This window comes from Diorhabda carinulata, chromosome 2, assembly GCF_026250575.1.
Source record: "Diorhabda carinulata isolate Delta chromosome 2, icDioCari1.1, whole genome shotgun sequence".
NCBI lineage: Eukaryota > Metazoa > Arthropoda > Insecta > Coleoptera > Chrysomelidae > Diorhabda > Diorhabda carinulata.
In genome coordinates, this window is record NC_079461.1 from 28,461,541 (window position 1) to 28,477,519 (window position 15,979).

Consider the following 15,979-nt stretch of genomic DNA (forward strand, 5'->3'; position numbering starts at 1 on the left):
TCGAACAAGAAGGACCTGAAGTCTCCAGTAGTTTGTGAAACACGTCTCCGTTGGTAGATATACGAGACATTTTTCGCGCGTTTCTGATTTTGAAAGTCTTGTAATTCTTATTCCTACATTCATGTGCCTCTTCCGATAATACGCCTACTGGGATAATCTACTTTTGCACTATTTCAATACCTTGCAACAAAATTTTATAAACTGTGGATGGCTTGTAGTACCATACCATACCATCTGGCGTTTCTTTTGAAAAGAGCTGGAAATGTTCTAGGTCGATCATTGCATTGCTATTTATGACTTTTAGTACGGTAGAAATGTACTGTTTAAGCAGGCAGATGATTTTTGATCTAATCTTTACTTACGTTTAGTTTTAAAACTGATCTACCAGATCTCCGAGGAAGCCGGAACTTTCTTGGTAATCACAGCTGTTTTCAATGCTTATTTAAAATTCATAACTTATAACGGTCTAATTTGTCTGTTGCCCAGTGTGACTGATGTGTGGCTTAGTACTATCGTAGAGCAGGGGGGAAACATGCTGCTCCTAGATCCTGTAACTTGTGTAGTTTGAGAATCACCAAGTAGATAATCGAAATCAGGCACCACTGTGTGTGACGCGGCAGCATCTTTCAGTTATTGTTAATAGGCTCGGTTCAATTTTTTCTGAAATGGAGACAAAACGAGGAGTGTTAAATATCGTTTCAGAAGGCATTACTGAAAAATCTCCGCATTCTAAACAAATAATTTTACCTAAACAATGACTGCCTGCAACGATATGCTGGTGGAAATAATCGCGCCTTCTTTTCATTCCAGCATTCGTTTCATCGAAACTGTTACTGCAATGACCTTCTGTTACGAGTGTTTTATACTATTTTCTCTGTTTCAACTTTATCCATTTATAGAAAATTGCAAAAAATACACATTAGGGAAATTACATTGTCGGTTGGTAGTACTGATGTTTGACAGTTCATTTTGGAAATATTACTTTAATTTAATGGTCAAAAAAGAAACATCTTGTCGGGTAAAGAATTTCAATTTAAACCACCAGAATTGCGGGGCGTTACCTCTACTACCATAAATAATTTACCTGTTTATAAAGTGACACATAAAAATTTCAATATATTAAACCATCCATTCATTTTAAGGTTATGTCCTTCTAATAAATTTCTTTGCTACAGTATATTTTGTCCATATTTGATGACCACATTTACTTTGTCTAAAAACTTATGATTTATTGTAAATAATATCTTAAAATTGAAATTACCTCACATCACTCTCACACATGACTGTCAGTCCAGTTAGCTATCAAAATGAAACTGTTTTTCAGGGGCAACAACCCATTACAGAAAATTCCCAAAAATCGTCTATTCTCACACGAAAATGCGTGCGAGAATTACTTTGTTCTAATAACGAAACAAAGATTATTAAACGATTCAGTTTTGAATAAATCGAGTTTTGAAAATAATTCATTCTTTTGTGGTATAATATCTACAATATATACAATATAGATGATTGATTTTCAGTTACCAGAATGATTCCTACTTTATTTCTAACAAAGTTATTGTGAAATCATATTAAATTGATGTTTCTTGAAATTTCTCGCTGTAAATAATCTAAACACAATTGAAAGATAATTAGCCGTATATTGAAGGGATAGTTATTTTTTCAAATGTGTTTCTTTTATTTCCCATTAACAATATCCGTTGGCTGGTGAAGGAAAGTCGTATGGTTATAGATGATTTTATTCTTTTTACCTATAGGTCTTTTCACTGATGCCAAGAGATGAATGAAATAGTGGAAATTATAGTCAGCCATAAACTACTGTTCGAATATTTATATGTAAGACATTTAAACGAAAATTGCAGTACTCAAACGGTTTGGTTTGAAACCTATGAATTAATTTTTTATTATGTTAACATTCTTTTATCGCATTTTTACAGAAAACTAATTTTCACTCATCATACCTACCTCCGATGGTAACTTTGAAGTGGCAACACTCTACTCAATTGATCTATCCTGTAAATAAACATTTTTCATTATTTTCTCATTGGGAAGTTGTTCTATGATTCCGTTTTTTCAATTAAGTCATGAACTTCAATGAATATATTTGTTCAATTTTGATCTAAAATTTATCACACTAAATACTAAATCGTTGTTAAATTCAACAATTCTGCCAATCTGATGTAAGTTACTTCTCCCATTCTCCCTAGCAAAATAAAAATTGCAAAACACCTTTTAGAACAAACATCAATTAGAGGGAATTTTCGATTCGCATTCTTAAAACAATGAAATCGCTTTTCGATTCTTTTGGCATTATGATAAGCAGCTAAAGGAATATATCGTTTTGTCAAGTTTTTTTGTCGCTATGGTGTCAGGAAAGGAATATTTTATGAATAAAAAGCTGATTTTTAAAAATCAACGAAACCAAATTTCTCCCTCAATTTCTTTTGGTATACTATCAATTACCGTTTGTTAATCATTCTAAATTTCTTGGAGGTGAGCTGGCAATTCCGGAACGTTCTTTTCGAATTTTCTTTTTCATGTTTTGGCACATGGTTTATATCGGCAATAGTTCTTGACTATTGGATGTCCATTTAAAAACTGGTATATACTTTTCAGCCATATTACTCTATCTCGTTGGAAAATATATTCATTATCATTTGAAAACATGTCTTCAATTAGAGACTTCTACTTCACTACCAGACATGGATTCCATGATCATAATACAAGCCGGAAACTTAACTTAAAGACAATATCAATCGGTTTTTTTTAAACGGGCGTTAGTCTAAGAAAGTAAACTTTCGGAAAACTAAAAAAAACTGTTTAAATCAAAATATTTTTCAAAAAATTTCAACATGTAAAGAAATTCAATTCACAACATGATTTAAAATTGTACATTTGTATCTTTATCCATAATTTAGTTATATAGCTCTAAAAATCTATGGCCCTTTAAAAAAGGTTGCAGGGAGATAAAAAACCATTTAATTTCAAGTCAAAACTGTTATTTTTATTGTAAGACAATATTTACAATTTACTAAAAAGATGGTAAAATTACTTAAATGATTTTAAAAGAGAAAGGAAAAATAAAAGATGTAGATTGAAGCCATATTTCTGATTTATGGGTCATCGTTGGTTTCTTCAACCTGGAAATCGCTGGTAATCTCTTAAGATCTGTCATTAGTTGGCCAGTCACAAATTTCATTGAAAAATCCCCGATGCTCGTTTGGAATGTAGGCTTTCAGTTTTTTAATATCTTCCATTTTTGCAGTTTTTATTGGCACGCGACCTTTATAAGCCTTAACCGAAGGTAGGGAGAGAGTATCTGCTTTTGTCTTAGCCAGTAAAAACTTGTGATGAATAATATCATTTATTGTAGGGTATTGTAGGGCTTCAACACATTTTTTTTACTTAGATTCATAAACGAACATAAAGAGAGTACTAATCTGAAAGTACGTTTTATCCTTCTTATCTGCGTTTTTTCCTTTCGTTTCTTGTGATATACACGATTTTTTGTAAAACATATTTTGCCATTTCTTGAAATCTAAAATTATGTCAGATGTAACCTCATGAACAGTGAACTTATTAAACCGTGATGAGTTTTGTAAAATGAACAGTTATAACTTGAACAGACGGAGTTCAGTGTATTGGCGTTGTACTGATTTTAGGTATTCATAAAAGAGAAAACCTCAATAGGGCTTTTTCGTGCTATTAACAGCAATTAACCGACAAATGTCTCACGTAGTATAATTTCTAAAGGGAATTTTAGAAATCAAACAACAGAATCCATAGAGGAAGTGGACTTGAACCTTTTTAAAAAAACTCTTTTGAACTTGCACCCTTTTAAAATAAATTAAAATGCTGATTTGACCCATTTTCACTCATAATTAAATCGCCCTTTTAACAAAAATCGATGTATACTGATGTTTAAACTACAAAACCATCAACTTGAAAATCGAAAAAAATGGATTTACGCCCGTTTAAAAAAACCGATTCAAATCAGAAATATTTTTTTAGTCTTATGACATTGTAGATTTTAAATCCAACTTTATGGCCGCTCTATCTGCTTTTTACAAAATGTTTAAAGTTATGTTGAAGTATTCCTTTATAACGCTCATATAAATTTCAGTTCTTAGTTTTTGAGCCGCGGATTTCATTGTTTCAGTGTTTCGAACGGTATATTTTTTTGAACTTTGTAATAGATTTGATTTTGACCTTTTTTAATGTGATTGAATAATCAATTACTTTTCTTATTATCTATATCGGCTTCTTAACAACAAACATTATTATCGGCCCACCTCAACTTTATCGAAACCGATAAACTGTATTTTCCATTGAATTCTACTACTATTTTAACAACAAATGTTTAAAAATAGCCTTTTCGGTTTTGTATTATGTCGATAAACAGTTGAAGAACACATTTCCTCCTCAGCAATAACCGATTCTGATTCAAAACTTAAGTTCAATAACAATTGTTTTGTTCGATTTTCAAAAATGTAAGACATTTTTTGATGCCGGCTAATCGCGAACTGCCAATCAAATCCAGATCCCACAGTTTCCTATTTGAAAACAATTCTCACGATACCTCACACGTGCTATTCGATTTCTAATTTACGCCTTGCCTAAAAAGTAATTACAAACTGAAGCTGCTTAAACGAGAATTGCCGCAATCTAATAAAAATTAGTTTATTTGTTGACTTCTTTTAAATCTTTTCAATCCCACTGTAATTTTCTTACAAAATCAATTATTTGCTACGGACACAGGCCTATGGTAAAATAATTTATTATATGCATATAAAATACTGCAACAATATAAAAAGTAGTTTATGGTGCTCATTTATCACTAAAATGCGTCTCAGTCATTGAAAAGACATAAATACCGACGGAATTAAGTTTCAAAATGATATACATCCCTGTTCAAAATATATTTATCATAAATGATATAATAGGAATATTCTCATAATGTGATATTATTTTTGATATTGAAACGAAATGTAGCAATTTTTTTTTAGTTTTTAACAAACTTTTTTATTTCTCCCAGCACATGCGACCGATTATTACGGTAAGTTTATTTTATTTTTTACGCTTATACCAACAAACCTTCCATCTTTATCAACTTTCTGTGAAAAATATATTTATGGTAAAATACCCATCGGGATAATCTCAAAATATTCTTGTAATTCTATTGGACGAATAATTTTCGAAAAATAGTAGTTTAGGTTACAATTCAAAGTGACTTCATGCTAAAAACAAATTATAGTAACTAGTAACTTTTACAAAATCATTTTATTGTAATAATTTCAACCTGACACATGTATAGAGTTGAAAATACGAGATGTGTCTTAAAAATTCGCCGAATGATTTCGCACTTGCACATGGCGATCCAGACACTTGTCAAGAAGGGCCACCTAGATGAAAACATCGGCTGTCATGAGAAAGATTGGGTAATCGAACCCAATCAGGGTCACTGTACAATGGAGCAATGTGTGGCCTAATGGCCACGGTTGCAAATAATGAAAAACGCCTACGGAGGCACATGAAATGGTGAAGGTATACGAGACGAGCCGTTACCAGAATATATACCCATGGTTTTAATGTTTTAGCGACGTTACAGAAACGACTGAAGACGAAACATGGTTGAAGAGCAGAACATCAAACAAAAGATGTTGGTACTAGATCGGTGACTATCTCTACAATTGATGAATTTGTGAGAACAAGGTTTACACTATGGTCAGTTAAAATTTGAATAAGAGGAAGATCTGTGTCTGATTTGTACCGCATATGCTATCAGACGATCAGAGAGATTTCGTTACCTTGTTAGATCGGTATCTATCCTTTTTGTAAAACATCGTCACAGAGGGTTAGACTTGGTGATACCGGTTCGATCCGGATCGATAGGATTACGATCCAAAATGTATCGCTGTTAAAAGTTTAAGAACAATGTTGATCGCCTTCTTCGACAACGATGGAAACATCCATCAGGAATTTGTTCCTGTGAGTCAATGAACGCCGTATTCTACGAAAAAATTATATTACTACGGCGTATCCATCCACAGTTAAGCAGGCTGGACAGTAGGTGATACTGCACATCTAATCTCTCTGCAATCCGAATGTGCTAATTCTTGGCTCAACGTCGCGTTTCTGCCCTTTCACAGGAGCGTATAGTCGGGACGAATCGTTAGTGCTGATCATTGTGAAAGGATTTTAGTAGATGTTTTTGTCATCTTATAATCTAAACTACGAAAAGACGGAATGAAATTTTTTTACTTTCGTATAGCGGACGGAGCCATGTTAAACCACATTCGTGTACTGTATCCTTGGAAAGCGAAGCCGTGTGATTTGTGATGATTTTTTGACGTGGATCAACTTTTTATGTTTCTCATCCGCAGCGAAATTTTTAATTGTTGAAAATGATAGAGACAATTCACCGTAAACAGCCCCCATTCCGTTTTGGTTAATCCTTCTTTGGTCAAAAATTTCAACAACGCTAAAGTCGATTTGAAATATTGTTAAAAAAGATTTTTGCGAACGAACTCTACTGTATGAGGCTGAGAACTCATCTATCGTACTATGAAGAGCACAGGCTCGACGTAGGCCCGCCGAACGAAGTGTTAACATATGCGCTTCATGTAAAACGGCACTAACTGTTCTCGTCCATCCACCGTACTCCCCTGATCAGGCGCCTGTGGACTCCTTTCTGTTTTCCCTCTTGAAGGAGATTTAAAAAGGGCACGTTTTACGGCCGACGTTTGATAGATTTCGTGAGTTTCCAGAAGTTTTATGAATGTTATCAAAAGTCTTTTGTGTACAACGGCGATTACTTTGAGGTCTGATAAAGGTAATTTATTTGTATCTTCTGTTTTGTTTCTCTTTATGTCATTCACTAAACTTTTGAGACATATCTCGTATATTTTATGCACTTGAAACGACAAGCAATGCATAAATGCTATCGGTAAACAGTCGTCACTCATAAAGTCATCCGTTGGAGTCATTGAAACGACTTTTATCACTTATTAACCACTCATTAGAGAAAAAGAAAGATCTTTTTAGCATTAGTAATTTAAACCGTTTCATAAAGAGTCACTTTGGGTTAGTTAACTGAAATATTTTTAAACTAAATCAATTTAATTTCGTATGAAGAGGAAACGTCAAATTCATATAGAGTGATATCTTTTTTAAGATTAATTTTAATATAGGTATTAATTAATATAATTCGAATGTGTGTCCTTATAAAGTAACTTGAATAATAAATTTATTTTTGTATGAAAAATACTTGAATCTATATATTATTTATATTAAGAAAAAGTGTTGTAAGATGTCTAGTATGAGTTTTATACGAAAAAAGTGTATTCCAGTGCAAGGCCTTCTGTAAAGTAGTTGGGTAATAGAGGGAGTGGTTATATTCAGTCGTGTGTCAACGGTACGAAGCTTATTTGATTAAAATTAATTTTCTTGTGAATATTTTTTGTTATTGCTGTTAAATTCCGCGTTCTGTGAGGTTGGATTTTAAACTTTATAGTCATTTTTTTTTCTAACAAAGATAATTTACTGGAAATAAATAATATGAAAATTCGTTGATTTATATAAATATGAAGACAGACAATTCAGATTTTAGATTGACTTGAATCATCAGCTCAAAGTTTTCGTCCAACAATGTGCCAGACAAGTAAAGTTTAGATGAAAAGATAAATTTCAAAGCTTACGTCTATAGCATTTAGAGAAAAAACAAACTACATTTGAAAGTTTACGTCTAAAAATTCAATATTGAATCAAATTTTAAATAAAAAGACTAAATTATACCATCATTTTAATGTTCACGTCTAATATTTTAGTGTTCAAACTTCAATCAGCATTTCAAAGTTCAAGTTCACATCTATAAATTTTTATAAAAATGAGGCTGAAAATGAATTGATAAAGTTGTACCACCATTTCAAAGTTTACGTCTAACATTTTCCCAGAAAAGTAGAATTTATAGAAGGAAAGTTTTACTTAAATTGTCATTCTCATAATTACGTCTAAAAATTTTTTTGAGTAGTGAAATGTTAGATGAAAAGATAAACTTAACCAACCATTTCAAAGTTAAAGACTAAAAATTTACGAGAAAGGTGAAATTTCAGATCAAAAGAACTTAACCAACCATTTCAAAGTTAATGTCAATAATCCTCTAAAAAAACTGGAAATTTCGATGAAAAGCTGAACTAAACCCAACATTTCGCTTAAAAATTTACAGTAAACAGAAAATACTCAAACCACCTTTACAATATTTACGTTCAAAATTTCACAGAAAAGTAGACTTTCTCAAAGAAAACACTAACTTAAATTACCATTTCAAAATTTACTTCTCACATTTTCCCACAAAATTAAGAGTTTTTGAAAAGAAACGGCTAACTGAAATTATAATTTGAAAGTCTACAGCTTTACCGGACAAGTGAAATTTCTGATGAAAATGGGATATTAACCCATCATTTCAAAGTTTACGTATAAAAATGTACCAGAATAGTGAAATTTTAAACCATTATTTCAACGTTTATGTCCATCAATTTTCAAGAATAGTAATTCGAAGTGAAAAAAACAACCAATTCAATGTTCATGTTTATAATTTTCCCCAAATTCAAATTTGAATCACGATTTTAAAGTTCCCATTAGTAAATACATATATCAGTTCAAGTCAAGTTTCTAAAACAAAGACCACCATTTCAAAGGTTAAGTCTAACAATTTTTCCAAAACCTGAAGATTTTAACATGTATCGTTTATTCAATTTATTATTATTTATATTATTTATTATATTTTATCTCAACAAATTTTGATTTTAATATTATAAACGGAAATATAATTTTGATTACATAAGCTTCGATTATCAAATTTCAAAATGGCAAGTATGTATCTAGATATCCATAAAAATTAGCTTAATTGTGGTAAATGTCCGCTATTTTTTCGAAGACAAAGAAATTTAGGAAACGTTACTGAAAATTAATTTTCTATATAGACTTTGTATCTAGAAGCACAATGTTTTTCTTGGGAACGAGGAGCACATGTATACTAATAGCTTTTGTCTACAATGCTTTGTCTGTGTTTGAAAAAAACCAGAGGTTTTTGTAAAATTTCACTTTGCCCACCATTTTTAATCGTGAGTTACCGAATGTATGTAAATATAAAACTAACTCTAATAACTAACGCTTACTAATTGCATGATAACTACTATTATTAATTTAATGACAATATACAAGATTATTCAGATGAAAAAAATATGCTTATGATGTCAAACTTTTATTACATCGTTCAATATTATAGAGTGTGTTATTTATTATATATATAATTATCAAAAAATAACTTATTTTTAAGAAATCAGGGTATTCTGAGAGTGTTAGATACCCTAAAAAAATCTCATATGCAAAATTTATGAGGAAAGAAAATAATTCGCTACAATATGGCTTCGATGTTAGTACCTTTTGAAATTTGGGGTAGATAATGGATAGGTTGATTCTTGATTAGGATTATTCTATTTTAACTAATTAGAGATTCTCGCGGTTTACAATTTAAAAATTTTTGTGTCTCGTGTGTTTTACATTATTTCCAAACTTTCAAATTTAGAACCAAAGATACTCTCTACTTTGATGGAGTAGTTTAGTTACTTAATCTTCAAGTTAATTTAGGAGTTTTAGCAAACATATGAAACTATTAACATTCAGCTAATCGACGATATATTTAGATGGAATTATTTGTAAAAACATTTTATGGAACTCATTTTCGACATGATTTTTGAAAAAACAGCTAAATGTCATTAGATTATGCAAGTAGAGGATTTGATCCCGGACCTTTTTTCTTTCTAATCCCGGGAATACACAATTGCATACAGGCATTCCCGGGATAATTCCAGTTTACTGAACTAAGAATCTCTTTTTATTTTGGCAAAATACAGAACTTCGAACTCTTAACCTGTTAACGTACCACATGTGTCGTGACATAACTTTGAGTAGTTGAAATGAGCGTGTATTACTTCTTTGGATTGCGAAAATAATATCTTAGAAATAATAATCCATCCAAGTTTCATCTCCAAGTTAGCTCCTCAGCTCATTGGGCAAATATGCAGCTGCTGGAAAAGTTCGCTCAAGTTCAAGTCTTTTTAAATATTTCTTAGTTTACTCATTTCCTGTTTGATAATTTTAGACGCTTTTGTTAAATGTGTCTGATGATAATCTTTTCATATTGAATTATATGACGAGCTGTAGTTTTTCTTCTAATGATAAATCAGTTCTATTACTCTCGAATCATTTTGCATCTCAACTTCCCCTTAACCTTCTTCTTCAATCTAGCAGTTGTTTCTTATCCTTTCAGTTAACGTAATAATCTGCTTTTTTATAACCTGTTTTATTCTTTGAGACCGTCGCTCGAATTATCACTCTCAATAGTCTCAATATGAGGATTTTGTAAGTACCTTAATAAGTCACTCGTTTCTTGCCGACGATCTTTAATGCGTCTATTGTCTAATTAGTGGGTCTTCAATTTAGAAGCCAAACATGAATCATTTTCGCTCATTTCTTGAAACAAAAACTTGAAACTACCATCACAAATTGCAAATCGCAATCGATGTTAGGTCTAAATCGGATCGCCGATGTTAGTATTAAACTATTGAATCGATTTTTGAATTATATCGATGTAACGCACCACTTTACTTTGCAGCATAATTTATATGTCTTATAGTATCCAAATATTTAGTTTAGTTTCATCCATATTAATTATGCGAATCATAAGGGAATAAACCTGTCTAGCTCTTGAAAAGTTTCGTAAAACTTTAATGCTTCCAATACTTTATTTTGAATAAAGAATAAAAAGTGTTTTCGAACCTTCACATTTATTGGATAGAGGTCGGCATAAGTCAGGCAAAGTTCTCGAAAAATCGTCTTGCTCGGGATGTATTTGTGGGCATGTATCCATACGGGAAGTCTCGTGTGTCCATACTTGTTTGAGGGTCATGTGACGGGCCAAAGTTATCTGTAAATGCTCGAAAATTTACGTGGACAAATGTACAACGATCCAAAATTCGGGAACATCAGTGATTTCATTCCGGATGGAATATAGATAGGCAAACGAGGATTCGGTAAGAGGCCCGTAGGATCACGTGAACTCACACTCTGTGATTTCTTCCTATGGGGCTTTCTCAAGGACCGCGTTTTTTCAAGATGACCACCGAACTGCAATTGAAGGAAAATTTCTCTTCGCGGTCAGCTTGACATGCTTCGATCAAGATGGGCATCAATTTGAACACTTACAGCAATCCTTTTTGTAATTTCTTTTAATAAATTCATTTTGACGCCGCATTATTCTTTTAAGCAAATTTTTTGCATGACTTATGCCGACTTAAACTGTATTAAACTATGTGAAACGACTTTATGCTCTATATTGAATTATTGAAAGTAATTTCTTATACTCCAATCGTATTAGAAAGACGTTTGTTGGAACAATATAGTGAAAACAATGGAGTGAAAACCCGACTACACCTAGCCAATTTAATTATTTCAACAGATAGTGTCAGATGTACATCAGTATAAAAGCCCAGCTTTCAGTATTTGCGTTAACGTCAATTTTAGTAGTACTAGTATATTGTATTCATCCATTATCCCATCAACAACTTTCATAATATGTGTGTGCTTTGCCATATGTTAACAAAATATGTTTGAATACTAATTTTTTAGTCCCAAGTATTTCCTGTTGTGTACAAAATTTTAAAACATGTCAAAGCCGTGCAATTTTAGTCTAAAGAATTGAATTTTTATCGTAGCACTTTAAAAGTGTTATTTTATTGGAACTTACGCAGCACGGAGTCAAAATATAGAAGCAAAGATGCGAATGTTTAGAGTACGAAGATTGATCGCATTCTTTCGCCCCTGACCCAGTTACACTCAAATAAAAAAAGGTATATAAAAGAGGTCTCTTCCCTGCAAATTGGAAACTCACTCGGATCAACCATACCGATTGCTTGTCCCAGCCATTGATTATGGGGAGAGTCGTCAACTAGCATCAGCAACCATCAATACGGCTTTCGTAAACATAGATCAACCGTGGATCTGCTGGTCTATGTTACCAACGTATGGACAAAAGCTATGGAGAAATATGAGGAGTCCCAAGCAATCGGACTGGACAGAGTTTGGCATGTCAACTTTCTGAATGAATTGAGATCGTACGGTTTGTCATCTTCACTTATCATCTGGCTTAGTAGCTAGACCGATGCATCCAGGTCGCTATAGATTGACGCAAAAGGTTTGAGGTCAACGCTGTTGTTCCCCAGGGATGCGTCTTGTCACCTACTCTCTTTCTCTTCTACCACAACGATCTACTCGACAAAACTCCAAACCTGATCTATAGCTTCGCTGACGACAGCCCACTGATGACACCGTTCAAATCAGCCGCCCCAATAAACCCGGATAGCACTCAAATCGTAGATAGCAACATATCACTAGCATCAAACTGTTTTTATAAAGAAGGCTGGCACTGTGGCTCAGGATTTGGTCCTCTCTGGACATAAAATATCACCAACACTCCAAACTCGTATGTTGGGTGTTGAGGTTAGGAGCAATATTTTCTGGCATAGCCAAGTGACCGAATTACCTATATAATCCGCCATTTTGACGGATATTGGGATCCGATTTATCGTTTTTCTGGTTATGATGAACTTATATATTGGAAATTTTTTCAAAATTCTTAAGAAATACTGATTACTTATCTTTTTAATTAACGTTCCTGATACCTAATTGCAATAATGAAGCTTCATATAAACCATCCAATTTTTAAAACTCTTAATACAGTTTTTGACATATGTCCACTTCTTTACTTACTAGTAATTTTTCTAGTTCAAGAGAATTGGCAGGTTTTGTTTTATAAACGACATTTTTTTAATTAAGGAAATAGTCCAACGAACTCGTATCGGGTGGTCGGGTGGCCATTCCATAAAACCCCTCCATCCATCTTGTTTTTTAGAATATTGGACGTTTCAAATATTGGAATCAAATCATTATATAAAATACTTAGTTGGCTTTTGATACATGCAATCATAAGTTGCTTCTCTGTTAAATATTTTCTCAATATTTTCAACGAAATAATGCTCACCAAATAAAACTAAAATTCTTATAGTGATTTGTTACATAAATGTGTAATAACTAGACTCCTAGTGTAGGCAAGGCTTAAAAGTTTCATGGTGTAGTCGTTTCTGTCTGGAGATTGCTCAGATATAAGTGAATTGACTAGGATGTGATCAAAATTTCACTTTATAAAATAATTTATGGTAACGATCATAACGTAATTCAAGTATTAAATTTTTTAGTTCAAATAACTTTGTTTTAGTTTTTGTGCAAAATTTTCATCAACAAGTTTATTATTTTGTAATAATGATCAATACCTGAATTGTTTCCACGAACAAACTAGGTAATTAAAAATTGAACTGGAAATGTAAGCTTGGCATGATAAGCGTTAAATTAAATTAAATTTAAAGATTTTTTAGCTTTAGTACAATTCAAAATTAACAGATTGATTTTGTATATTCTTAACGTCATCGTCTTATCGGGTTAATTCTAATATTGAAATAATCAAAAGAAAAAATTAAATTGTTTATTTTCGTCCTTCCGGATCCTAATATTTGATTATTCTTTTTTTATCAAGACGAGTACAATCTTAATCCTGGTTTAGAATGGGAGGATGAGTTTACAGGTAGGTTGCGCTTAGAGCAATTTTTTTATTTACTTTTCACCTCTACTGAATATGTAGCTCAAGATTCAAGTTAACTATCTCACCAATTAAATGCTAGAAATGCTTAAATGGTATTTATTTGTATACCTACTTACATTCTCGATTCAAACCATACGTTCCCTGACAATGATACCCCTACCGGTAACTGTCATTGTTCTCAAATCATTCAGCACGTTGTCCTGGCTTTTGTTTGCTTAATCTAAAGTCCGGAGTCCACTGGGTCCGGTGGCGTGCGGCACGTTGAAGTACACCAGATACGACAGGCAACGGTAAACGTCCAATAACATGCGAGTCTACTCATTAAGCACGACGCTTTACTTTTTAGGCAGCAAATAATATGGTGTATACACTAATTATACATTTATTAAGATAAGAGGCCTGCAAGATACTGGATTCATCCTATAAATCATTTAACAATTGAATGTAGAGAATATGTAGTATTAATCTGAACGATAATTCCAATACTTTAGAGTGATGAAATACCAAATTAATGTTTTTCGTTCGTAATAAGAAATAGTAATTTAGTTTATGTGACCCTTCTTTCCAAGTATCTTCGTGTGTATGTGGGTTTTTGTAGGCAGTGAGACGTTTATTAAGCACGAGTACGATCTCCGTGACACCAGGATTTGGCTATGCTAATTTGTAAATCTACCCAAAATAAGTCGAAAATAAAAAATTAAATTTTTTAATATCTCGTTTTGTTTTATAGATATCGAAAGAATCTAAACTCACCTAACATAACGTCACCGGGTTTCCGCCTTTGAGAGCACTCTGAGCGTACTTCTTGCTTGATAAGCAGATTTCTACACTTAATTATCGATGAAATCTTCAAAAAATTGCTGAGATAAGCTCGAAACAGCAGATTTCTACATTCAATTATCGATGAATCCTCATATTATGGCTAAATATTTTTCTTATTTTTTAAACGGTTCTAATAAACAATTAATTCTTGTTACAAAAGGTTCAACTATTTCTATATTCACCGTAAATTACATAATATTTATAGCGGAGGGATGAAAGTCATATATAACTGCTCTTTTTGCTTCAGGAATCGGTTCTTTTTATAATATATTATCGGAATATTAGAGTAAATATATAAATAAAAAATCTTTTATTTGTTAAATTACAAGACTCATGTTGAATTTAAAGCGATAAAACTTTATTATAGACGAAGTATTAAGTTGTTTGGTTATGATTTTAAGTATCGATATCTCGAAAACACAGCAAGATATCGATATTCTTCATTTTCGTTTTATATAGCCTAATTCATTGGCAGATTACGGCACTACGGAAATCGTACTCTCCCCGTTTATTATATAAACCAGCTCGATTTCCACTGTGATAATTAAAAATTTTCCCATTTTTCCTTACATGACGATTTAAGAGTTGAATTTCAACTGATGCCCAAACCAAAACATGCGTTGACGTGCCGCATCCTGACGCACATTATTTAACGTACCATAGTAGGCAGGAGGTCAATCAATATATTGCATAGAAAATTTTTTGCTTCAGTAGTGATCCAATGATATCAATTAATGTGTCATCTGATCGAAGACAACAACATTATACTGAAAACAGTTCCCATGGGCTGTTTCAAATATTTATTATTTCAAAATGTCACACCAAAAAATACCGTTTACAGTAAAAAATGTGTAAGGAAAGCATTTATGCACTGTTGCAATGATATAGAGTATCAATTAGATAGAAATTGGGCTGTGGATTTGGGACGAAAATATAGAAAAGAGTTTAAAAAAAACTACGGTCAAAACCCTGTGGAAAAGTAAGCTGTTACAAAGAAAAACGTCCAAAGAAATGAAAGTTATTATCAATTACCCATTCAAAAGTGTTTTATTTCAACAAGCGCGAGCTACCCGCGTTTCTATACGTCGAAAACTGCAATCAGATTCCTGTAAACGGAAGGAAAGTTTGACAACATTAAGATCCGTAGAAATAACGATAATTCAATGGAAATTCTATTACATAGCCGCGGTAGAATTAGCTTGGCGAGGTGCTTGACTGACTTTTTTTTGTATCGAATCAAACAACGAAGGTTGCGTAACAAAACGAGTTGATTATTCACTAGAACTTGCCAAGGTGATTGAAGAAAGTTGTACTGAAAGAAAATTGTCCTGTCATATTATTTATGGCAAGAATGGGCCCAAATATTAAAATCAATAGATTATTCCTAAAAATAAATCGTCACTGGAAATCCGAAAATGATCACTGATATGCCAATTGGAAGAT

At 32.4% G+C, this 15,979-nt stretch overlaps 1 protein-coding gene across 18 annotated transcripts in view; it reads left to right on the top strand.

Moving 5' to 3' along the window:
- The window catches only part of LOC130890976 (cytoplasmic dynein 1 intermediate chain), a 57,204-nt gene that overhangs the window by 16,276 nt on the left and 24,949 nt on the right, over window positions 1-15,979 (top strand). For 7 of the 18 annotated variants that reach the window (XM_057795443.1, XM_057795447.1, XM_057795446.1 and 4 more), the window contains 2 exons: window positions 5,036-5,056; window positions 13,649-13,696. The exons of 1 other annotated variant lie outside the window; for it this stretch is intronic. In XM_057795443.1, the coding sequence (XP_057651426.1) occupies window positions 5,036-5,056; window positions 13,649-13,696 (69 nt within the window). The remainder of the gene's footprint in view (window positions 1-5,035; window positions 5,057-13,648; window positions 13,697-15,979) is intronic. 10 more of the 18 variants (XM_057795450.1, XM_057795455.1, XM_057795453.1 and 7 more) reach the window with 2 other exon arrangements.